The sequence below is a fragment of the Platalea leucorodia genome (assembly GCF_965183815.1).
Source record: "Platalea leucorodia genome assembly, chromosome: 1".
NCBI lineage: Eukaryota > Metazoa > Chordata > Aves > Pelecaniformes > Threskiornithidae > Platalea > Platalea leucorodia.
This window is the reverse complement of record NC_138823.1, coordinates 147,675,146-147,699,793: the sequence shown is the minus strand read 5'-3', so window position 1 is coordinate 147,699,793 and position 24,648 is coordinate 147,675,146. Positions and strand designations below refer to the sequence as shown.

Here is a 24,648-nt window from a genome sequence, read left to right as displayed (position 1 = left end):
TGAAATAATAATAATAATAAAAAAAAAAGTGGCTGGAAAACAATAGGAAGGAACAAACTGCAATTTTCATAAACTGCTGAAAGTATCAAGGAAGCTGCAGGGCTGCCAAAACTACAGGGAATTTTGGGTTTTATTCTTGGATTTTCCACTGAAATTTGAGAGCTCACTGTATTTTGTGGTTTTTTAACAGATAAATATCTGAGCTGATTCTCACTACATGCAGTATTGACTCAGTCTCCAGAATTTATTGTTATCCTATGAGATAGATGGAGGTAAATGAAAAATAAAATAGCTCTTTGACAGAATAAATGAATGTCTGACAATTTATGACTTAACCTTATATGTAATGACATGATTCAGAATTTAAAAAAAATTACATGTTCTGTTTTATGTTCTAAATTTTCCAAGGCAAATGCATCAGACCAAATTCATTCCCAGTTAAATCCACAGGCTTTCTCTGGCTTACAGCAGAGATGAATTAGCTTGGAGACAGCTTAAAGTATTCCAGTTTCACAGGCTAAAGAAAATTTCCTGTCTCAAGAATGAGTGATTTTCTTGTATTCTCATCCTTAGAGTGGAAAACTCAATTTGGTGGTGGAAGTGGCATATAGGGAATTAGGGACAGTGAATTGTGAAAGGTAGAATTCTGGCAGGACGAGAAGGAGATGGGAAGGGTCAATAGGGCCCCGTGGGATTGAGGGTGAGTTCAAGGTCAACTAGTGTTTTGGGGTGGTTACGGCAAGGAAAGGCATTTCTTTCTTTTCCACAGCCAGCCTGCTCTTCGGACACGTGAGAAACCCTGCATATCAACTCGTCCTGCTTCTCCCCTTCTTGCCCCAGGTTGTGGTCCCCACCCACAGTCCACCTTCAGCCTGCAACCTAATGCCTCCACTCCTTTACAAGTCTCCCTCAACCCTCTTTGTGGAAGCAGAACCCAGCTGTGTGTACATCACAGTTTGTTGTTGCACAAATGGGGTTGAGAAAGGCAGTGGGAAAGGGGTTGGGATGGAGATATGGCTGGGGCTGGTTTGAGACATGGCTGCTTCAGGAAGGAGAAGGTAGAAGAGGGAAAGGCGGGGCTGGAGGGCTGGATGCTTCTTCAGATGCCATGGATTCTGCAGCTGGGGAAAGTCTACTTTCAGCAGTAGCTGCCACTCCAGTCATCATAACTTCTCCTTGTGAGGCAACAACCCTGATACCTAGTTAGACCAAGGTGCTTGCTGCCCCAGCAGTCTACCGTGTTGCCTTTGAGAAGATTTAAGGATAATCTGACTTTACAGAATCACAGAATATTTTAGGTTGGAAGGGACCTCTTGAGATTATCTGGTCCAACCACCCTGTTTAGGATCAGCTAGAGCAGGTTCCCCAGGACTGTGTCCAGTCTGGTTTTGAAGATCTCCACTCACAAATTTAATTATGAAAGGAAATTTTTCAAAATGACTTCATAATAATATGAAAGAACATGTCTGAGTTAAATTCTAGAGGAGATGGGACTCTGGAGAGCTGGTCAAACCTTAACCCTCCCACAGACCTTCTATTTGCCTTTGGATTTAATTTTCTTATGCATTTGTTTCCTAGTCATGAACAAAATGGGAAATTACTTTCATTAAAAAAAAGATTTTATGTTGGTGGGGAAGGCAAGAGAGAAGTGAAAAATTTCATTTGTGGCCATCAGAGGCAAATTAGTGTTCTTTAAATCAGCAGTAAAATCTTAGTTTCAACTGTATGAGCTCATCACTAGCACATACAGAACCTTTACCAACTACACTCCTACAGTTTCTTATATGTCAGAGTCATTCTTTAGTTTTGGAAGGAACTTCTCACACTATAATCAAGTGCCTGATAAAATTCTATGAATAACAATTTAAATCTCAAGATACAAATTGTGTCTGTACAAAAAACCCTGTTCAGTGTTCTTGAAAATCTTAAACTCACAAACATGAAAGAATAATGGTATTTCAGAGAAAATGGATATCTTGCCTACCTTGATGTGTTCTCTTCTAAGTGAGTTTACTGAAAGTACAAAACTGACAGCTATGAGTAACGAATTCCCCTATTCCACCCAGACAGCCAGGCTAAGCACAGGCTAAACAAGTTATGCCTGGTGATATAACACAGCTCAAATGACCACTTCAAATGATAAAATGCACTTTGGTTATTAGGAAGTAAGACATGTAGGTCCTACCTATAGCATCTCATAAGCAAATGTAACATATTGCATTAGAAATCTAGACCTTCTTGAAGGTCTCAGTTTCAGGTTTTCTCTCTTGAGCACCTGGAGCCTTTGCAAGCTCCCACCTTGGGCCTTGAGCAATGCATCTGGAGTAGTGGGTTTCAACTGCAAGAATATTTTGGCTGCTGTGAAATACAGAATCAGGAACAAAGAAAAGCATACTGGTTGGTGATGCTACAAGAGATTGAAGAAATATATTTCCCGTCTTTCTGCACAGCCTGTAAGAGAGGATGTTCTGTTGGTGGTTGCTCTGATTTTGAACTCAGTTTTAGACAAGGTGAGTTTTTGAATGCCTAAGTAACGTGCCCTAGCAGTTCACTTGGTTACCTTTCTCTGCCTATTTGATTTGGTCTTTTGGAAAGCTAGGGCAGATGGGTCATCTGCCATCTGCTGGCTTTCACAGATCAAGCACTGACACTACTTGCCAATGCGATTTAAAGTCAACATCTCCCCCTGGACTTGAACAACGTGGCTCTAAGCTTTTACTCTGAGTGGCTTTGTGCAATGGTTGACATTTAACTTGTAAGTCTCCCAGTTTTGTGTTTTATAAGTAAATGGCCTGAGAAAGTAAGTTCTTAACTAAGGCTCAGATCCAGAAGGCCTGGACCATTAAAATCCATCATCATTAAAATCCAGAGCCATATACCCATTGCCTCTAGTACTGAAGAAACAGGGCCTTCTATGTAAGACGAGACTCAGAAGTTGTATTCAGGCTTCTAGGGGGGAGCTTCCCTTAACTATATGTAAAATATTTATTTTTGAGTAACAGATATTTCAGATTTCCCTTTAAAGTAGGTACCAAACATCAATAACCAGCTATAAGTAGGTATCATTTTTTCTCTGCCAGCCTTCATAACGCATCCATTAAAGAAATATTCTTTATTCCAGTAGGAAAGCCCATTGCCACCACTTTTTAGCAGGCAAACAACAGTACTCTGTGCAATATGTTCCTTTGGCCAAATCAATATTCAAATGAATTAAGTATTTAAGAGGAATAAAGGTTGAGTAGTAGAATAAAATATTTTGATTTAAATTTAAAGGCTTCTCAGGGATTTTATATGCTGTTAATGCAATTTTATTGTGGGAGAAGAGAGGAAGAAAAGGGTCCACAAATATTTTTTTTATTTGGCAAAACTGGAAGGCAAGTTTATGAATAGCAAAAAACCTTGTATGGAAGAATGCTGGAAAATACTACAGAGAAGTGGTTTAATGTGTAACAGGAGATACTGAAGTTTCACCTTGTTTTTTAATGCAAGCTCAAAGTCACTAATTCTAAAGAAAATGTGAGCTCTGACTGGCTCTAGACAATATACTGCTGTTAGAAAGATTTCCATTGCCTGCTAAGAAAAGTTTGTTGCTACAACTGTATCAAAACTGAGCACTTGGTACCACCTAGTTCACCCATGTACAAATCAGTTGAGGTCATACTATTTCTTGCAATTATTTTCTTCAAGCTGCATTCAAGGCCTTTTTGGTTTTTAGGAGAGTATGAAAACTGTAGTTAAGGCAATATAAGTTTTTAGTTTGCCCCCAAGTATGACTGAAATTGAAAAGATTTGGTTGATTTGTGTTTAAAGTAGTGGCCTTAATAGGGATGCATGTGTAATATGTAATGTATTGCTCAATGACTCAAGGCATTTGCCACCATGACTCAGCTGTAGGAAGTTGCCCTTGTTATAAACCATTTTGATAGGGAGAACATGATGTTGCCTACTTCTGTCTGTCTACTCTAGATTGTTGCTGAGGGGCTACTAAAGGTGAGGGACGGCTAGCTTGAATATTACACTGATTTATTTTTGCTGTTTTCTTCTTCTGAGATGTACACAGTTCTTAATTTCATCCTAAATCATCAAGCATTTGGCTGTAACAGACATTTATACCAAGCTATGCCTGTGCTATCAGCAATCTCATTAACTGGAACGTAATAGCAGTGTATAATCTGGACAGGCTATAAACAAGGCTCCATGAGATAAGTGTGTGCACATTTCAGATCATTAACCACACACTCTGGTTTTGCTTTCTGTGCAAGAAGTGACTGACTGCACTTCCTGGACTTCTCTGGAAACTCAGCATACATCAGGATGTATGAATGTGCGGACTACCTGAGGGAGAAAAAGAAACACCACCACAGTGCAAAGAAAATCCCCTGACGTTCTGGAAGAGTTATATGTGTGAAGGACATTTGGAAATAAAATAACCTTGGCTACCATTTTCACACTCATGTAGGTATTTGCAGAAGAAGAATAGTGATGAATATGGGAACAATGACGAGCTAGAATGACAAAGTGTCAATAAACCCCTCAAATTTGGCTCTTTAAAGGTCAGAAACTTTTTAACATTAGAACATTGAAGGACTGGAAGGTAGTATAGCACATGCTATAAATCTTCTAGCAGAAACCTGCAGAAAGCTATAAAAATATCAGTGTTACGACATACATATGATTGAATTTCAATGAATCATCATTTTATAGTAGCCATGACATGAAATCTCCATCATCCTCTGAAATTGAAGGTTAAGAGTGATACACTATTTTACATTGCCCTGATGTTTATATAAAATTCTGAAAACAGCATAAAGGAAAGCAGAAAAGTAAAGACGACATACTAAATACTATGTAAGATAACTGGGCAACCATTGTTCTGTTATACATACATTGTGAACTGGAAAAAAAAATGCCTTGAATTAGTACTATCCTTCATTCCATTAGTGTAACAATCAAAACTGCCTTGCTTTGGCAGCTGTAGCTTTATACATAACATACCTAAAGAACATATCCAATGTTTTTAGAGCTAGAAGAAATGTTGATTTAATTTTTTAAGTGATTAGCTCAAGCTTTGATTTCATCCTGCAATTGATTGGTTCAAAATATGGCACCAAGACTTTAAACACTGTTCTAGGGAACAGTATTCCAAAAAAACCATCATGAAGACTCTTGTGGCTCTATCAGTTTTAACTTCTTCTGGCTGGATTTATAACTGGTCATCTAGCAACAGTGCTAAACTTTCTTACGCCAGGAAGTTTCACATGCCAGTTGACTTCTATTTTTCCTGTGCTAAGTCAACAGTCATACATATTGCAATTAATAATACTCCCATGAGGCTGGTAACCAGCTCTTCACAAAATAGTGGATGTTGATCCTACTGTAAATAACAATAGTTACATGAAATGTATGAGACATGTTATGTGCATTATAGACCTAATTTAGAAAGTTACTTTCCCTATTTTTCTAACCAAATAAAAAGTTAATTGCACCACCCTATTTTGCCAGAAAAAAAGTTTAATAAATTTATGAAAGATATAATTACATTCATAGCACAGGAGAGTGAAGGGAGAAAGGATTATTGCATTACTGGCCTTTTAGAATGCGATTTAGGAAGTACGGTCCAGTTTCTGGTTTTATCACTGACTCTCGGTGTCACTTGGGACAACTTGTAATCTCGGTGCCTAGCATCCTTGTCTCCCAAAGACGTTCGTCATCAAGCAAAATTGACTCATATTTTTAGGGGCTCAGTTCTAACACTTTAAAGGTATTTTGTTGCTCAGGGTAACAAGAACTATGTAAGTACATACAGCAGGTAGAGTGAAAAAAAACCCACAACAAAAACCCACTCAGTCCCCCCTCTCTTCCCCCCAGTGTCAGAAAATCTGCACTGCCTCCTCTTCATAACATATTCCAGGTGACAACAGGTGGCCTGGTACATATGTGAATGTAAACCTTGTATGTGAATAGAATATCAAAACCTGTATGTTCTGAGAGGATGTTTGCCCCCAAACTGATAACACAAACAGGAAACTAAAAATGACAGTTTGCTTAAGGCTCCCTTACCCTGATTGAACAGTAACCTGGGCATTATGGAGAGATTTTTCAGAAAAAAAGGCGTCATCTTGAAAAGAAGCATGGACAGTACTGAGTACAAAAGGGAGGGACTCACACCTTGGGGATTAGCTGCAGAACGGTGTTAGAAATTTGGTGTTCATTAGCATTTTGAGTATGTATGGCTGGTGTTTCTGTTTATCTATTTCATTGCTGATATTGTGTCTTGAATGTGTAGTTCAGGATAACTACACATTTGCTGGGTAATTATGTGTCATTAGTAAATCAATAAACTGCTTCCATCCCACTTCCCACTGCTTCCCTGTATCATACCCAGTGTTATTTACGTTCTTGTCCCTTACAACTAAAAAAATTGGAAAAGACACAGTAGGCTCAAACGAAAGAATAAAAAAGCTTAAAAATCAAAATGTAAGGGGCAAGATTACTTCTGTAAGTTGTAATTAATTACACTTGCATGGTTAAGATATGCTGTTGACAAAGATCGCTGTAAAACTGCCTTTTGCTAGCTGAGATATTGCATCTGACGTGGAATTTTTATGCCAATTTGGTTTCTTATAGTATGAACCAGTGATAGAGGAAAATTAACGAAGTAGTAACTTTGTTATAATGTTTATATGGAACTTTTTGTCTGAAATAATTTTGTTCCATTGTATTAGTTCTTCTATAAACACAAAAGCAAAAAGACACTTTTTGCAAGAAGTTCCCTGCTGGGCTTTTTGCACATGAATCACAGAACTTGCACATGCTTGGGGTGAAGAGTGGTGTGGTGGTTTGGCTTCTGCCCTGAGCTTGATCTGCCCTCAGGTCTGAATATAATGTGAGTATGCATGCTGTGGCAGTCCCTCTGACATTCAGTGTAGGCCATAGCATTGCCTGGAGTTCCTTATACAAGAGCTCTGCTTTCCAACTGCAGTTGGAAGCCTGTATATTTATGGTTGGAGACAGTACATGGGGTTGCTGAGGCACAGTTGCTCTGCTGTGGGGAAGCTTTCTCACCAGCAACAGGAGTTGACAGAGCTGTATAGCATTGGGCGTGTAGTTTCTCTATGCAATGCTTTTCCACATGATGGAAATACCAGTTCAGAGGGACTTGTGCTGACAGTCTCTATCACCATACTCCTGAGGTGTGAAATGCCTTCAAAAAGTGCACCGTATCCTTCAATTTCCAAAAAGAAAATTTCATGTTAAGATGGAATACCTAAGAGAAAATATGGTTTATTGGTAACCATTACAGATTTCGTGCAGCACAACATGACTGAGCTCACTTGAGGGGTAAATGCTTGATTGTACATTAGCCACAAATACATAGGCGGCACACCATCTAGCTTTGGTCCTTTGGTCCTTTGTGGTTTCAGGTTTGATGAGATGGTGAGAACACACAGAGTTAACATAAATCAATGACATAAATGTTTGCGAACTAATTCTTTGGTTTCATTAGGTGTAAACTTGAGTCAAAGCTGAAAACTCTGAGATTGTTGTTTTTTTTTTTTTTTTTTTTTCACTCTCAAGATTTAGCAAGAGCTTTTGAAAATTGTTCCAGAAAACAATAGCAGTGAGGGGCATTTCTATCATAGCAATTACAAATTCTGTCTTTTATGGACAAGCTGATGTTTTGTTTTTGTTTGGGGGAGATGCAATGAATGAAGGCCTATGGTAGGAAGAATAACTAAAAATCATCAGCATGTCTGCTATAGCTCAATCACAGTAACCATGAAATAACCTTGAGAGAAAAAACAAATTTTCTGAGATGGACAACCTATAGCAATCACAAAAAGGCCTGCTAGACCCCAAGCTTAATCACAGGCACTGGTAAGAGCAAGAAGGACTGAGTTTGTTTGTGTCCACTGACTGTGGCTAGAAAAATGCATTGCAGTAGAGCTGAAAGGTGTGCACGGGGGCAAATGGCATGCAGTATATTTACATTGTGTTTGCATCCCTCTCATGCTCTTTCATATCAGAAGGAGAAGAACAGATGACAACTTCTGTTTTATACCAAGACCAAATTCTATATTGATACATATGTATTTTATTTGGTACCTACCAGTGAACCCAATGCTGCAAAGGGCTTAGCACCTATTGGGCAGTGTGTGTGGGAACCTGGGGTCTGGGCCTCATATTTTTCAACTAATAGGCCTTTTATTACAGGCTAGTTACAGCAAACCTGGCAGTTTTAAAAGACATGACACTAAAAGCCCGACGACTTTCGCCACCTGAGAATTGCAATATATCATCACCATTAAACGCTCAGCCTGAAATGTCTGCTTATAATGAACATGAATAGATAAAAAAGGAGAAGTTATAGTTCCACACATTTATTAGACTTTATAGATGCAAGTGGTGAATTTTATGAATCAGATCATCAGGACATTGCAGTTACTTCTACTTGTCTGAAAACCTTATTAACAGCGTATAATGCTTTTCTGGTCACTTTTATTGTTTTAAGTAAGGCTGGATCATGATAAGGTCTTGTGTAAAAATGACCCCTTCTTATACACTAGATTTAGTTCCCTGATTAGCTCATCTATGTATTAATATATATGGTTAAGTAGGATGAATTTGTAATAATCGGTTTGCTCTGGGCAGCACGATTTGCTAAGGCAGTAAAAGTGAGGGATCTGGATTGTACCCCTGCTCACACCTCATCAGCAGATTGTTTTCTGCAGCCCAGTTCCTGGACAAGTGTTAGATGTGAGCAAATCCACTGAGGACAATCAAAATGCACAGGTATTACTCAAGGCAGAAAAGGAAAACCATCTGCCTGCCCAGACCTCTGATGTCAGCGTTTAGCTTTATGCAACCTGTATTACTGAAGCTGATGTACAGAGAGGAAAACAGACATATCTACCTTCAAGGCCCAGCAATGATTTTTCCAGGCCTATATTTACTCAAAGATACAATTAGGTTCATATCCTATAAACCAAAATAATTTTATTTGGCATTACCAGGGCTGAAAGATATGGATACTCACAATGACACTTTTACCAGACACTTTGTATTATGACTTTACATTAGTTCAGGATGATAATTTCTAAAGAGAATTTTATTGACATTTTTCTTGTCAGGTTACTGGTTCAGACCCTCAGCTGTGTGGATTACCACATCTCATTTGAAGTTGGCAACATAACTGATGGTCATATTCATCCATGGTGTGAGCCTGTTAGGAATATGAATTTGACCTGGTAGACTGCTGCCCTTTTTTTGGGAACTAGTTTAAGACATACCTCAAAGGTTTCCATTGGAAAACCAAATAATGCCAGACTGGGGGTACACAAAGTCTTATTAGAGGGTATTTTGGTGCTTTCTTCAACAAGAAACCAACTAGTAAGCGACAAAGAAATGGAGTTTTATGTATCATATATTTGTTTAATATAGCATTGAAAAAAAAGAGACTAATTCATAACACTTTTGGCAGCCTTGGGGAAAAAAAAAGAGAAATAAAAAGGGAAAAAAAGTCAGAAATTAAATGGACAGAAGAATATAAATGCAGCTGCTTCATTCATATGCAGAGAAAAAAAAAGACTTTTGGTGTGATGGCTGGCCCCTCTGTCGAAACGTGAAATGATTTGATTATAATACATAACAAAGTATGTATAATTTTTATTTATGTATTTTAAGTTAGTAGACTTACAAGTTCATTTTACTCTTTTTTTTTAAACAGAAGCTTTTACAGAATTCAAGAGCTTACACTGAATTCTTCCCAGATAAATTTCTTCCCTTGTGTTCCATTTAACTAAAGTGAGAAATTCTATTTTATGGTAAACTAACTAATTCAGAAATTTACTTAGTTATCTGTAAGTCAATAAATGAATCCAGCATTTTCTTTGCCCTGTTTCTTGTTTGTTAGTCTATATGCCAGATGCATTATCTCACTTCCAGTTCCATTGAAATGAGAAAGAGGATCACTTTTTTTAATTCATATTTGCCATCAGTGCAGCAGTCCTGGAGCATTACAAGCCTATCTCTCCATTTAGTTTTTTTGATTATTGCCCACTGTTTGGAAACAACTTCTGCAATACTCAGGGCTGCAAGATGGATTCCCGTTCAAGTATTAACTAGCCTATCTCAGACCCAATTAATGTTTTGGACAAAATTAAATTGGCCACATTGAGTTTTGAATTTCATTTGCAAACAGTGGAAATAAAGTGACTTGCTGCTCAATACTAGGAAAATCTTACAAGGAAAGACTAGCTCTCTTTTTTTGTGTTGCGATAAAAGACTAACCCTTGGATTACAATGTTTGGAAACAGAGTTGCTTGAGTTATTAACAATAAAATGCATTGCCAATGGGTCTTGAAAGCCTGGCTCTGCTTGCAGCCAGTACTTCAGGATTCCTCCCAGGGTTGTTGTCCTGTACAGAGATCTCATTACTTTCTGGCATATCTGCAAGGATGGAAATGGAGAATGGTCGGATTTGCTGTTGCTGTTCAAATTACACTTGGATATTTGAGTCTGATATTGAATCAGACACTGCTTTATCCTGGTGTTTCTACTCACATTTCTCTTGTGTCCATTTACCTACCTGTACTCCCACTTTGACTTGCTCACCTCCTGCAAGGAAAATAAAACTTCTAAAGCCTGGGAGCACTTGTTAGCGCTCCAGAAATAAGGTTGCACTTTGCAGTTTGTAGTGTTGTCCCCATAAAAGCAGAGGAGAGAAGATCAACTTGAGAACTGGAAAGCTCAGGCTTTGCAGTAGAAATCTTACACCTATAAAGGACTTCTTAGTTACAGCTGCTCTGTGGTAACAGGTGAGCAGACAGGATGTTCCTTTGGCCATGTTTCAGTTCAGATAGACGTGAGCTAGCTCGGTACGTGATGCAGGGTATCTGTGATATTACCGGGCTGAGGCTGTACTAACGATTTTAGGAGGTCGTTTGTGTAATAGCTGTATAACGACAGAGTTTGACCTCTCCTTAAGAGGAGTTACAGAGCTCCCATTATAATTCCAGTTTAAGAGTAAGGATTTTTAAAATAAATAACTGTGGTTTCTTTTATGTGTGTATTTTAAAATGTTTTCTGGAGGTTTTGAAATACTTCAGGTATAGAAACAACTTGTAATTTTGGCTTCGCTTGTGCCATTGTCCACTCAGCCCTACTAAGAAGGCTAAGGGTAGGTGCACTTTCACTTCAGGAATTTTGATTAAACTGAACGTTTCTGTGCTAGTTAGCACTGAAAACAAGAGTCACAGAAAAGAAACTGTAAGTAGGTAGAAAATTTGCCTTCACTTCTTTCTACCGGAAAGGCCACATTTTGTTTTTTTTTTCTTTCTGCACATTGCTCTGTTTCCTGCTGTTCTCTTTTTCCGCTGCTATGCTAATAAGGTTGATACTGGAAACACACTTCAGGGATCTAAGTCTCGCCAAGGTCAATCCCGACTGTTAGCAACAGGAACTGGAGTTTGCATGGCCGTTTATCATTGGGTTTTTGAAGCCAATGATGAAGTGGGGAGTGCTTCATTTCTGCCAGTAAAACCACTACTACCACCACTAGAAATGATGGTGTGTGGGAAGAGCATATTTTATGCCTTCTGGGTTTCTGCCTCTGTTACAACAAGAGCAGAGGTGGCTGATGGCCTCAGGGGTACTGTACCCTTGAGGCAGGCGAGCTGGTGGCATGCGTCCCCTCCTCCTGAAGCCCGGCTTTTTGCCTTTGCCCACGCCGGTGACCAGCTGTCAGCTGCTTCCCCGGCTGGGCTCCCAGCAGCCACTTCACCAACTGGCTGTCATTGCGAGGATGTGCTCATTTCCACAGCAACCTGCTCCCTCATTGTCTGTGTGGGCAGGCATCAGACCAGAAAATTCCCTGTGTGAGCTGGATTTCTGTTTTCCCTTTCAATGCAATCACATGTGTTTTGAAGCAAGGTTTTTTACTGGTTGCCAGCAATGTTTTCCTGTAAGGGACTGCATCTCTGCCAAAGTCATATATGAGCATGACACAAATTACCATCCTGAGTAAAGTTGTGTATTGTGTTACATAACCCCTTAAAAGAAAAAAACCAAGAGCAACAACTAAAGCAGTGCTTATATTTATGAGCAGTATTTCATGGCATTAGTTCCATTTAGGCTGTAATGTTTCTCTGACACAGATGCTTAATATACTCTTTATTTTCAAGAATGCCATGCTAATGTCATCCAATAATTCTCATTTCAAATCTACCAGCACACTCTCCCCCAGCCCTCTGGCTAATCACTGTGTTAGAGACTTTATAATAAATCTTTCTTTTCAAGTGCTGTAATGAATTAGCTGAGCTTTTTTTTTTGTTAGGTTTTGGTTGGGGTTTTTTTTTGGAAGTGGTGGGCTACAAAGGGACTGGCTGCTGTGTAGAGGCAGAGGGGAAGCCATCCTGCAGATTACAATAGCTAGTGTATCTATCTGCTCTAAAGGAAGAAAGCAGGAAATAACACAGTGTCCAAGCTGATCTGGGTATTCACAAGTTTCAATATGGTGGCTGGGCATACCATTAAGCACTCCTCTTTCTCTCCAGGTGTGCATCCCTTTGCCTTCCTAGGAGCTGTAAGTCAGCTGAAGCATCCTATTTTTGGGCACTTCAATAACCGATGATTCTTAACGGTTTCCATATTCCAATTTAATGTCAGTAGGAGGGAACTAAAGCTTTGCCACAGAAATAGCCATTTTCAGATCTAGCTTTTCCAGTGTGCTCTTCATTCAGTCACTGAGGTCAGTAGGATGGTTAATGAAGAAAAATGCTTGTCAGTGTATTTAAATATCACTCCCTTTTTTTTTTCCCTCCACACTTTGGAGCTTTTTTGAGTAAAATGTGGAAACACATATCTATATTTTGGATCTTTACCTGTAAGTTTTTATTAGTATTTACATGCCACTGCTAAATGTTTGCTTATACTCCTTTCGATATTTGAAATATTTGCAGTAGTTTAAGATTGCCAAAGATTAAATTAATTAAATATAGAAAATTAATTTCAAAACATCTGAAATGCTTTTACTGATAATACACAGCACAACAGGCTGGCATCCTACATGTAATCAGCAAGGAAAAAATCACTAATGCTGTCAATCCAGGCAGACATTCATATTTTTAAACGTAATGAAAAAGGCTTGCCTTTTATTTATATTTTGGGCTGCTGATTATGATTATAACTTTGTGGAAAATGAAAGACATCTTCCCCTTTAATCAGAAGAAATGTACTGCTGCCTATTTCATACTCAGAATCATTCTATGGCAATTTTCATGAAAATATCTGAGTGTTAGTAGATATGGTGAGGAGTATTGTTTGTTTGTGTGTGGTTTTGCTCATTCTTTTCCCATTACCATGTGTAGCAATTGACATTCATTTGTAGTACTTCAGCTGGGCTCTCTGCATGCTGTACAACTATTAATACCCACTGCAGAAAGGAGCAAAACCACAGGGCTCAGAGTTTCTCTCAAAGCCAAACTATTGTTGCTTCTTCAATATAGGAACAGCTGATGATAGAACTTTTGTTAAAACAACTGTGTTGATAAATCTCAGTTTTGTGTATACACTATCTTATAAGTAGAAAAGCTGACATATTCCAATTTCCAATAGGCAGTGGCTGGAGAGAAGACACAGACCAGACAATTAAAAGCTCCATACATCATTTAGTTCCCAAAGTACAAGGTGACGGCGCTAAACCATTAGAATAGATGGTGGCTAGACCAGCCTCCACACAGCACTTCATCACTTCTGCAGTAAAGGGTTCATCTGATTTCATGTGTCTTGCTCAGGATTTCCTGTTGTGCAACAGAGAGAAGAGTATGGCTTTTCTTTGTGTCTGTGTGTATCTGTGTGTTCTTTATTCCTAGTGGTGCTCATCACTAGTATCTCAGCATCCTGCAGTAATGCTTTACATGTCCTCGCTCCTAAGGCACCTAGCAAGTCAAGGAACAGCACACAGAGATGCAGAGCATTTCCACATCAGCTCCAGGAATTAAATTCCCAAGCAAATGTTGTACATCGAAATCTATATATTAGAGGACTAGATTCCTGAGGATGAGGCTGATGAAAAATGACATACAAGGCAAGAGTGTTTTATGCCTAGGCTGTTGCTAGTAAAATAGCAGCATATGCCTGAAAATCCATATTTTACTGATTTTGGGAGTCCAGCATCCCTGATTTAAGCATATATTTGAGTCAGAGCCACAACTTGCAACTGCTTCCTATTTCTACAATTTCAAATGCCACCTCTAGAGCAGAATCCAGGACCCAGCACACCCCTCCTCCCTCGGCACAGACCTTTTACAGTTGGGCACTGAATAATCCCGTCCCACGCTCACTCACTCTTTTGGGGCCAAAGAATCTTGCATCTTTTCTATACTGTGGTGGGGAGCAGCTTCTGTAGAAAGGGATTGGGGAAGCTTAATGTATATGACATTAGTTGGGGTGCTCTCCTGGATGAGGACACATCACATGCCTCCCCAGCTGAGAGCTGCATCTATCACCTCATGGTCAAATGATCTAATTGCTAGGCTTAGTCTCTGAGAGGGATCAGAGATCACCATTAGCTCCGAGTATAGGTGGAGATGGTTGCTGAGCTCTCTGCTATGATCATTGCTCTTGGTGAGTATTAAAGATATGCCATGTGCTCCTCATTGCTCTGGCCCGTGAGGTCACTACTGTGTACAATAACTCAGCCAATGTTGGTCATACGTGTCAAACAACTTAACTTTACTTACTGAAGTCACTTCACTAAGGAAAATTTACATCCTTAGCTAAAATTTTAGATGTTAGGTCTTTTCTAAAAATTGATTGTCAGTTCCCACCAGGCTCCTTTTCATGCCTGGTTCCCTCTAGGCAGCAGCCCGCAGCCCAAGTCAAGATCCAAGCACTTGCCACCTTTCACTGACATGCTCATCTGCACCTCAGGTGAGGAGGACAAAGTACTGGGAGGAGATCTGCCAGGTCCTCACAGCAGGATGCACATTGGTGCTGCAGGAGATACAGACTGAAACTAAGTGAAATGACTTTGTGTCACCTTTTATGGTAACAGAGGAGTGCCCTTGTTTTGTATTATCCACATTGTTCACTACTCTAGGCCCTGCACTGAGATAACACTTGAAACCCAAAATGCATCGTTGACAGCAGCTGAAAGAAGTGGGCAAGTGTGAGGGGGTTCAAACGTGCATATGCAAGGCTGTAGGGTGCTGTCCTGCACAGAAGCAAGGCTGTGCTCATGCTTCCCGTCTCACCCTGCCACGGTTTCCTCACGGGGCTGCTGAGGAGACCCTTTGCTCATGCTCAGCACTGACAAGGCAGGGGGTGGCATGAGGTCACCCTCATTTTCTGGAGAGTGGAAGTCTTAGCGAAGGTGCCTGCTGTCTCTTTGCTCTCCGGGCAGGAATGGCACCTGCAGTCCTCCAAGAATCTCCTGCCTTGCCTTCTCCCTGGCCCACAGCCCAAGTTGGAGAGGGACTGTGGCTGGGCTGAGGCCTCAGCCCGCAGACCGATGAGCACTGGAGGTAATTTCATCCACTGACACTACAGCTGCACATGGTTTATATTTTACAGAGTTAGTTATTTTCAGTCACACTCCGTTTGTAACCTAGACTGCCAGACTCATCTCTCTAGGAACAGGATTCCTTCTGGAAACAGGCCGTTGTGAAAATACCCACATGTCTATGAAAGGCACACCATTTCCTTCCTTTGGAAAGCTGCATTTTGTCACTAAAACAAGGGTGCGTGGTGTGTGGTGTGATCCTGATGTCCTCACAGGCAAGGCAAAGCTGAAAAACTTTAAACTGAAAAGCTTAGGTAAAAGGACACCATTGCTGATGTGTAGTCAAACGTGACAATCAGATCACAGTATCATTTGCTATCTCCCAAAACAAAATTTAATGACTCTTATTGAAATTGAAAAAAAATGACCTCGTAATAAAAACAGCAGTGCAAACAAAGCTAGATAGGCACAAGTGATATTTATTACTAACAGCTTCTAGGTGTCTGAGGAAACATTGTGCAACCAAACAGTCAATAGACTAAGTCTCTTTCAAACTAACATTAGCAACTAATAAAACAGCCTTTTTGTTTTTTGAAGAAAAGCTACTCCAAACAAAAGAATGCAAACTGCATGGGAAGAGTTTAATTAATATCCCTAAACACTATCTTCCCAGAGAGACAACAGAGAACCAGGCTTCTATGTTAATTAATTGGGCAAAAATATCTGCTTAGTTAAATGGATGTAATTAAAAGTAGTATCTTGATGCCTGCTTTTAAAGTCCTTTTGCTGCTTCAAAAAAAATATCTATCTGGGACAAGTTTTCCACTGAAGGGACCAGTAGCTTGTTTGACCAAAATGTCTAAACAAAATGTTTCCAAGATGTTCAGAATTTAGCTTGCTAACTCCCATGGACAGAATTCAGTCAATAACAGGAAAATCTGCCTTCAGATAGTTGTATTAACCAGAACTCACACACAGAAGAAAAATCAAGTGGAGCTGTCTTCAGATTGAGGCTTATTTTGAGTGGCACTGAAAGTGGTCATTTCAGCATGTAATTCAGGGCTTAGAGGGGTACAAGAAAGCAAATTAGTGAGAAAGCACGGTTAGATCAGAGGTGGAGAAGAACCAAAGACAAGAATAAAAAAGGGAGGCAGGAGACAGGTATTGAAAAATCTTGCAGGAGACAGAAAATTACATTGAAAAGCGTGAAATGTCCTGAGAAAGACCCTGGAGTCAGCACAAGACCTATTGCAATGAGCTGTGCACAGGGGAGCACCTACTCTAGTCGGGAGAGAACTGTGTCAGGAGATGAGACTCTCTTCCTATCAGAAAGATACCTTAGTCCACTGAGCATGCTCAACTGTTTTCATCTCCATAAAAAATTAAAAAGTCAAGAAACTCTCCTAAGATTTGACAATAAACTGATAGTTAAAGGACAGCTTTAGGTTTATGATATTGTCTAAATCAAGTCGAATCCGCCCACAGACTTGAATATTTTATTGGTGCTCCATTCATAAAGATATTGGCTGCTCTGGATAAAATTAATCTCTCATTTGGCCCTTTCAGTTTTATGCAAGCTGCATCCTGCTTCGTCATATTTGGCTTCTGTTAAAGCACTACTGGCACACTGTACCACCTCAAAATGCTGCCTGTGGTTCAAGTTTTTTTTCCCTAAGGAGTGACATAAACACTCCATGAGGTGAAATAAGAACTCCTGCAGATTTAGACAGAAGCTAGTGGTTCTGGTGATGTTTCTGATTTTTAAATGATGGAGCTGGACATGAAGGAAGACCTCATGTGTTCTCACTCAGTGCTGCTGGCACATGGTAGTGATGCTCTCAAGGCTGTACATAAGGTTTCTTGTCCTGCCTCTAGAACATCTGGGAATACTGACACCCCTCCCCTCCCCTCCTGCATTTTTCCTTTCTCCTCCTCATACTCCAAAAACAACCCATACCCAAAAAAACAACACCCAAACCCAACTTACCATTACACCCATAAAGAAAAGTAGTAGCAAGTGTCAGTTCCTGAAGTCTTGGTCTAAAATGTGAGAATTAGGGTGACTGCTACGTTATCGCTCAGTAGCATTTAATTCTGGTGTTTTTTAGGCTTCAAGCTTCAAATAGTTCTCTGCAAAAAGGCACACATATATATGGATTCAAGTGATCTTACTCTGGACAACAGTGCTTGCTGTTATTCTTTCTCCTCACTGGAAGCAATAAATTCTGCGAAAGCAAAAATGTTGATCTGAGCTGAATTTGTGCTCTATTCCAGTTTTTCTCCAAATGGCTAATACTATGGCTGTAGGCACTATGATTTTGCGTGGCTGAGATACCTTCTAGATGGATGCCAAATCTTGTCTTTATACAAAGCTTCATTGCTGGTATCAGAAAATAATAACATAGCCACTACTTCAGCCACTGTATGCACTCAAAGTGAAATTTTCCTTTGATGGTCTGTGAGCTGGAACATGAACCAACATGGGGTACTCTGCATGCTCTAGTCACTCACCTGCTACGTGAAATACTGCCAGCTCATGACAACTGCTTGCAGAGTGTTGTTTAGAGATTCCCTACAAATAAAAAAGATGGATGTTGTCATTGACAGCTTCTTTTGCTTATCCAAGAAGTGCTCTAGTAGAATATAGAAATATTCTCATGTTTTCCTTGGAAGACTTATTACTCTTCTGTAAAGAAAATCTCTTCCTTGCTCACTGGCAAACTGGCTCACCACTTCCTTTTCCATTGCTGTCCACATTTGAATGGCAAACTAGTGATTCAACTATTCAGCTGGCTCAGATACTGGTGTAGTGAGTTTTATGGTTTGAACTCTGTTGACCAAGGAAAAATGGTGAAGTTTGCAAAGCTAAATATTCTGTTCAGCTTGTGAAAATTTAACTTGGCTTCTACAATTTTTCAAAATACAGTGATGTATTATGTTCTTCCCCAGAATTCCATCACACACATTATTTGTAGAAAATGAACTTGATCTGAAGCCAAATTATAATGGCGCAATGAAGGAAGTCGTTACTTACAAGACATCTATGTTATTTGCAGCAGAAGCTGTTGAGAATGAGGAAGGCAATTATAAGAAAAGGAAGAACAGTTTCACATCGGTCTTCTCTGGAAAATTTTCTCCCTTCACAGGAATGCTCAGAACACAAATAAATCAAGGTATATGTATCCCTCAGTTATAACAATGATGGGTAAGGAAGAAGAGTCCATGGAAAAAAAAAAGTCTTCCAAGCAGCGTTTGGACAGTATGTAACAAAGCGCAACAAAATTTGAGCAAGGAGGAGAAAAATATGGAATAGCTGCTTCTTACGAACAGCCTGCATTCTCTACATCCAATGCATCATAGGGTGCACTGAGAAACACAGCAGGCAATTAAATAAGACCGCATCATCATATGTATGCACATGGGAGTGAAATTACAATTCCACTTCTTCTGCAGTTCCAGAATTTCTTAATGTCTGAATACAATTTTGCAAATGTAAGGGTCTTTTTTCAACAATCTCTGTGTGTGATATATGTATCTGATTTATTGTTTCATCTTACTGAGATTTAAAGAGCTACTCAGTAATGTGCTTTGAATCCTTGTAGTTCAAATTTTCCTTTTTTCTGTGAAACAGGATGAGCTGAAACAGCACTGACAGGTGTTATGGAACCTTTAACACTAAAATGGAAAATAATAAATGATAATTTTGGGAAATCTTGCAATCATTACATGCATTAGATACACAAATTTACAGGAAAGTTTAAGCGTTAAAATAACTGTTAGAATGAATGACTCTGTAAGTAAGCATTTAAACAAATGAAATATTCTGAAGTACTGTCAAATGAAGGATGAGTGGGAATGCTAGTGAAGCCACTGTTTCAGAGACCTGGATGGAAATTTCTTTATGAATTGTTGAATAACATTTCAGCTGGATCTCTGAGAGCGGGTAACATGACACTTTTTTGGTCTGGATCAGTTAAGCTGGTGCTTTATAAAATGATAAGAATAGGATTCTCAGTTAATTTCAATATTTCATCACACCTATAGATTAATATTTGTATAATTTTTAATGTGGCAATTTTAATTATTAAAAAATTAGAAAACCAGATGGAATTACAAAACAGCAACAGATTACTTAACTTTTGCCTACTGGGATAAATAGAACATATGACAGAGTATATCAAAGCAGACACCAATGAGACACTATACATCCATTAGTATGCAGGAGGTTTTCTCTTCAGATATCAGTTCTTATCAGACATAAGCATATGCCTATCAGTCTTATTAAATAAACCCAGCAACTCATCATGTTATAATCCATAGCATATAATATCAGGGCAAAAATCAAAAGAAGTACACTGTGATGCTCCCCATAGACCAGTGAAATCTGCCACCAAATCATGAGAAGTGGACAGAGTGAAAAAAATAATTGCTATTATTTTGCGAAGGAGTATGAAATTTAAGCTAGTTTGCAAATACTCATAAACATCCTTCAGCTGTCCAAAAGGGCCTTAAAACAAAAGTAATCAAAATACCAATTTTAAAATTGTTATGATGCTTGTCTAATCATGTTACAAACATTCTGTCAGCTCCGTTGCATGACATGTATTACATACATGGGTAAACTCAGGAAAAACGTGAGTGAATCAGCCAAAGTGCAGAGCTGTAAACCCATAATAATACAAATCTTTACTTATATGAACTATCCCTTGAACTTATTGCAGCACTGTGTAGATTTTTGTAAATTCCTTAGTATAATTTGCCAATATGTGATCTGAAATAAAAATTATTTATTTCAAACAGGATGCCAGCATGCTTCAAATGGAAGCTCTACAATTGCTTCATTTGGCCAATGAACCCTAGCTGATGACTTCCAAGATTCCTAGAAAAACTAATGAATGATAAGTATTGCACACCAAATACATATCTAAATGATGTGCACTAATACCTTTTTATTTAATAAAACTGAGTGTCACCAGATATATATGTGCATACATTTGGTTATTGCTATTGGAGTTAACAGCCTGAAATTTAATCCCAGCCTATTAGAAACAAGGCTCAGCAGACCCACATAAATTGAAATGAATACTTTTCACAGGCTTTTCACCAGGCTGCAAGACAATGTGTTTGTTAGTACCTTCAGATTAATACCAGTTAGGTTTTGAACAGTTTCAATCTCACGCTAGATGATTTAAAACAGATGAAAATAAAGTGTGTTACACAAAATAAAAGAATACAGAAAATACAGTATTGTATTATTTACTGAACAAAATAACAAGTAAAAATCATATTTTTTTTTTCAAAACAGGATTAAGTAATCAAATGTAGACCATACAAGCATCAACAAGAAATGTAAATAACTGTACTATTAAAGTGGTATCTATAACTTTTTTTAACTGCTTGAGATGTGAAACTCCAGATGTTGTATACCTCATTTTAAAATGATTCAAGTGCCTTGTACAGTATGTTAAAAAATTGATAGTCAATGACTATGATCAAATGTACATACAATACCTGAATTTAATATTTTAATAGCTCAGGCCCAGATCATCAAAGTATTCAGGTTCCCACTCCCCATGGAAGATCTGGGTCTCACTGTACATTAACCCCTTCCATGAAAGGAGTAACTGTTTTTGATGGTGTGAATTTATAGTCTTGTCTTTCCCTATACAGGGAGGGAAAGGGTCGATATTAAAGAAAGAGTGGTTCCAATAGGCAGAAAGGTTATGGCACTGCAACTACATGAACCACCTTCCCTACACAACATAAAAATATTCTAATATTAAGGATTATTTTACAACTCAGTGGAAATATGCAGTAATGCAATCCATTTCCTTTGTCTGGATGACAAAAATGCAGTCTTAACAGTCACAAGAGCCCGCCTTGTGTTAGCTATAAAAAAAAATATATTTATATATATATTTATGCAACTACTATGTGCATTAAACAAAATCACTGTATGAATCAGCAGGGTTCAATAACACTTGTATCTGAATCTCTGGAAGGGGTGCATTGAAGTCTGTGGTGCTTCTCAGTAAGGACTTGCAATGAAATGGCAAAGGATAGAAACCCATTTGTTTAAAATCTTATTTTTCATATCACCTTGCCTAAGAAATGGTCCATAAGATCTCTGGCAGCTAAAAGGATTTGCTGTCATTACTTCAGCCTACTGATAGGAAATGAAAGATATCCCTTGAAAGAAACCTGATATAACTAATTTTTAGTGAACATTGAAACTGAAAATTAGCCCGATTTCATTGTCAACTCCATGAAATAAAATAATTTCACCATTGTGAAAATCTTCTGTTGTCTTCGTTTCTTACCAATTTGTATATTATGAGTTGTTTAGAAGGATAGTAATCAGCAATGTACCAGAAACATCGTACTACTCCTTGGAAGCATATACATTGTGACTTGCTCAGTTAGATGGGTAGGTTAATTTAGAATTGAAAAGTGAGTGTATTTCACATCCGCTTCTAAAAGTATCAGAAAATTCCTTTTTTTTCTTCTTTATCTGCATTGAGATACTTTTTTTTCAATCATCTGTGAACACTGACCAGTGCTCAGTCTTTGAGATACCAGAGAAGAACACTTGAACCAAAGGGCAATACCCTTGTGCACCAAAGCTTTATTATATTTTTGATTACTGTGCATCCCCATACCTAAAGCCAATAACATGGCACTTTTGCCATAGTTTTGATACCGTAGGTGTCCACTGACAAGTGTTTTGCATGAACAATTGTGACTCAGTCCACTAACAAAAACTACTGTGCAGTGGTAATCTGGTATCTTAGATGATAGTTTTTCTTCTTGGACAAAGCTTATCCAAAATCTTCTTTCTATCAGGCTACAGCAGCTTAGGGCTCCTTTTCTTTAAAGAGAGGCAAAGTAAATGTCTTACACCTGTAGGCCAGTACTGGTGTTCTGTCCTAGAAATTTTAGCACTGCTCTGATACGATGAACCCTTCTTTTTCTCCAACTGGTTCCACTTCAGCATAGGCAGGATGTCCAGATCCTCTTCTGAATTTCATTGCTGGCCATCTGCTTGGACGTCGCTGTAACAGCAACAACAGGAAAATAAACTTTCAGAATATGAAGGGTACAACAATAAGTTAATAATAAAAAACTTTAACAATGCTCTGTAATTCTGGTCTCTCATGTTAAAAGACACTCTGTAGTTGTTACAGGAACAGAGAAGCACAGTTCAGCAGCAAAGTCAGAGGAATTAATCCCTCTTTTTAACTTTGTGGGTGATGGCTGTTCTCAAAGACCTAAATAATTGCCACCAGTCCTAGCAATGAAGACAATGAAATAGCTCCTGTATAAAACTGTTGATCAGCGGATCTGTGAATTTTGTCTTATAAAGACCTGCTGATCCACGACACCCTAAACTGCTCTTCCTTCCTAGTTCTGCATAGGAATTCGCTAACATATTCTACTCCATGGGAGAATGTGCAGCAGAGTCCACAGAAACTGTACTTTAAAAAATTATTTAGAACAAAATTCTGGCATCCTTATGCAGGGCTTCCAAAATAATGACTTTCTATTTCAACTGCCGTAATTTCTACTTGAATAGTTTATTTTGATGGTTGAAGTAGAAGCAACCTTTCTGTTTGAACTCTAATGACCCTTGGGTACAAGGGTCTTAAGAGGTGCTAACCAATTTTCACTAGGAACTTTGGTGCCTGCTTTAAAAACAGCTAGTAAACAGAGAAAAGACAGACATCTTTTCTAGGGCAGATAAAACAATTCCCATGTGATTGTGATGCCTCTGGGAAGGAAAAGTGCTTTAAAAATCCTGTATTTTCAAACTAATTAATGTCTGGGAAGGCTCAGACTTTGGGTGACCAAGCTGAGACTCTGTCAAAAGGAATAGTTTTCAGGAAAGTAAGGAAACTCTTAAAAGTCAGTTAGCAGAAAAAGCTCTCCTAAAATAATTATTCCCTATTGAACATTTTATCTGCCAAATATGCTGATACATATTTCTTTCTTTACTGACAACAGTTACAATCTGCTTGGAAGGAGGGCTGGAAGTTATAGCAACCTATATAGAAACATTGCAGGAAAACGAGAGGAGAAACAGTGACGATAAGTTACAGCCTATAATTTCATTGACAGTTCAAAATCTAAACAATTTTACTTTATGATCTTTCTTCTGAAAATAAACATTGCATTTGATTTTCTGTCCCCATAATACCCCATAATACTGTAATACCATAATATTTCATGCTGCTGAGGGGCAGTGTTGGGGACCACAGAACAGTCACAGCCATGACATTATGCTGGGACTCATGGTGCTGTTGGGCAGCAGCCACTAAAGAAATCTTGGCGGACCACTGAATCTTGTTACCTACAAATTACACAGCTGTCTGTGGGTACAGCACAAAGTCTTCCTCAGTGATCACCATTAGGAAGATGCAATATAAAAGCAACTGATTTCTTTTTCTCCCATTCTAAGATCAGGTTACTTTTGAGGCATCCAGGGTTAAATTCTGTTTGGCAGGTAATTTAAAATCTCAGGCCTTTCAATACAACACCTTTCCACCAAGCAGGAAGGCAGAACACTGTCCTCTTTAATGCATGTCTCTTCCTAACAGGAAAACAGTCTATTCAAACTTTGGAGACTTTTTTCTACCTAAGCTTGATTCAACACGGTTTCAAAATGAAGAAGGACAGTTTAGTTACTGCTGAAGAAAAAGGGTTATATTCTGTTCTCAGACTCACTAAAGTAAATCAAGAATAATTCAATTAAATGTAAAGGACTTATTCCAGATTTATACTGGTATAAATGAGAAAAGAATTTGACCAAGAGGTCCCTAATGAAAAAAGAAAATGACAAACCATTGGAAAACTAGTAGGAAAAAATAATTAGAAACAGTGTCAAATGGCAGTATATAACGATTAGTTGATTTTTAATCTATTAAGTTGCTCCCTAATTTCATTTTAAGATGTACCCATGATTAGTTACTACTTCCTTGCTATGTTGGTGTTAGAAACTAAATCTACCATTTTGAGATACTCTTTTTAATTGGCCTTTCCAGATGATGAAATATGTAACAGAAGTGTATCAGTTCTAATGATACAATGTGATACAACATAAACATCAGCTGTTCCAGAAATAAACCAACAGACTTGAAGGTCATCTCCAA

At 38.5% G+C, this 24,648-nt stretch overlaps 1 protein-coding gene across 1 annotated transcript in view; it reads right to left on the bottom strand.

The window, feature by feature from the left end:
• Positions 1-22,425: 22,425 nt before the first annotated feature.
• PLXDC2 (plexin domain containing 2) overlaps positions 22,426-24,648 on the bottom strand; it is a gene marked incomplete at its 5' end in the record, with an annotated part of 277,865 nt that continues 275,642 nt past the window's right edge. Inside the window, one exon of the mRNA XM_082309994.1 lies at positions 22,426-22,554. Within this exon, the coding sequence (XP_082166120.1) occupies positions 22,438-22,554 (117 nt within the window). The 3' untranslated portion in view covers positions 22,426-22,437. The remainder of the gene's footprint in view (positions 22,555-24,648) is intronic.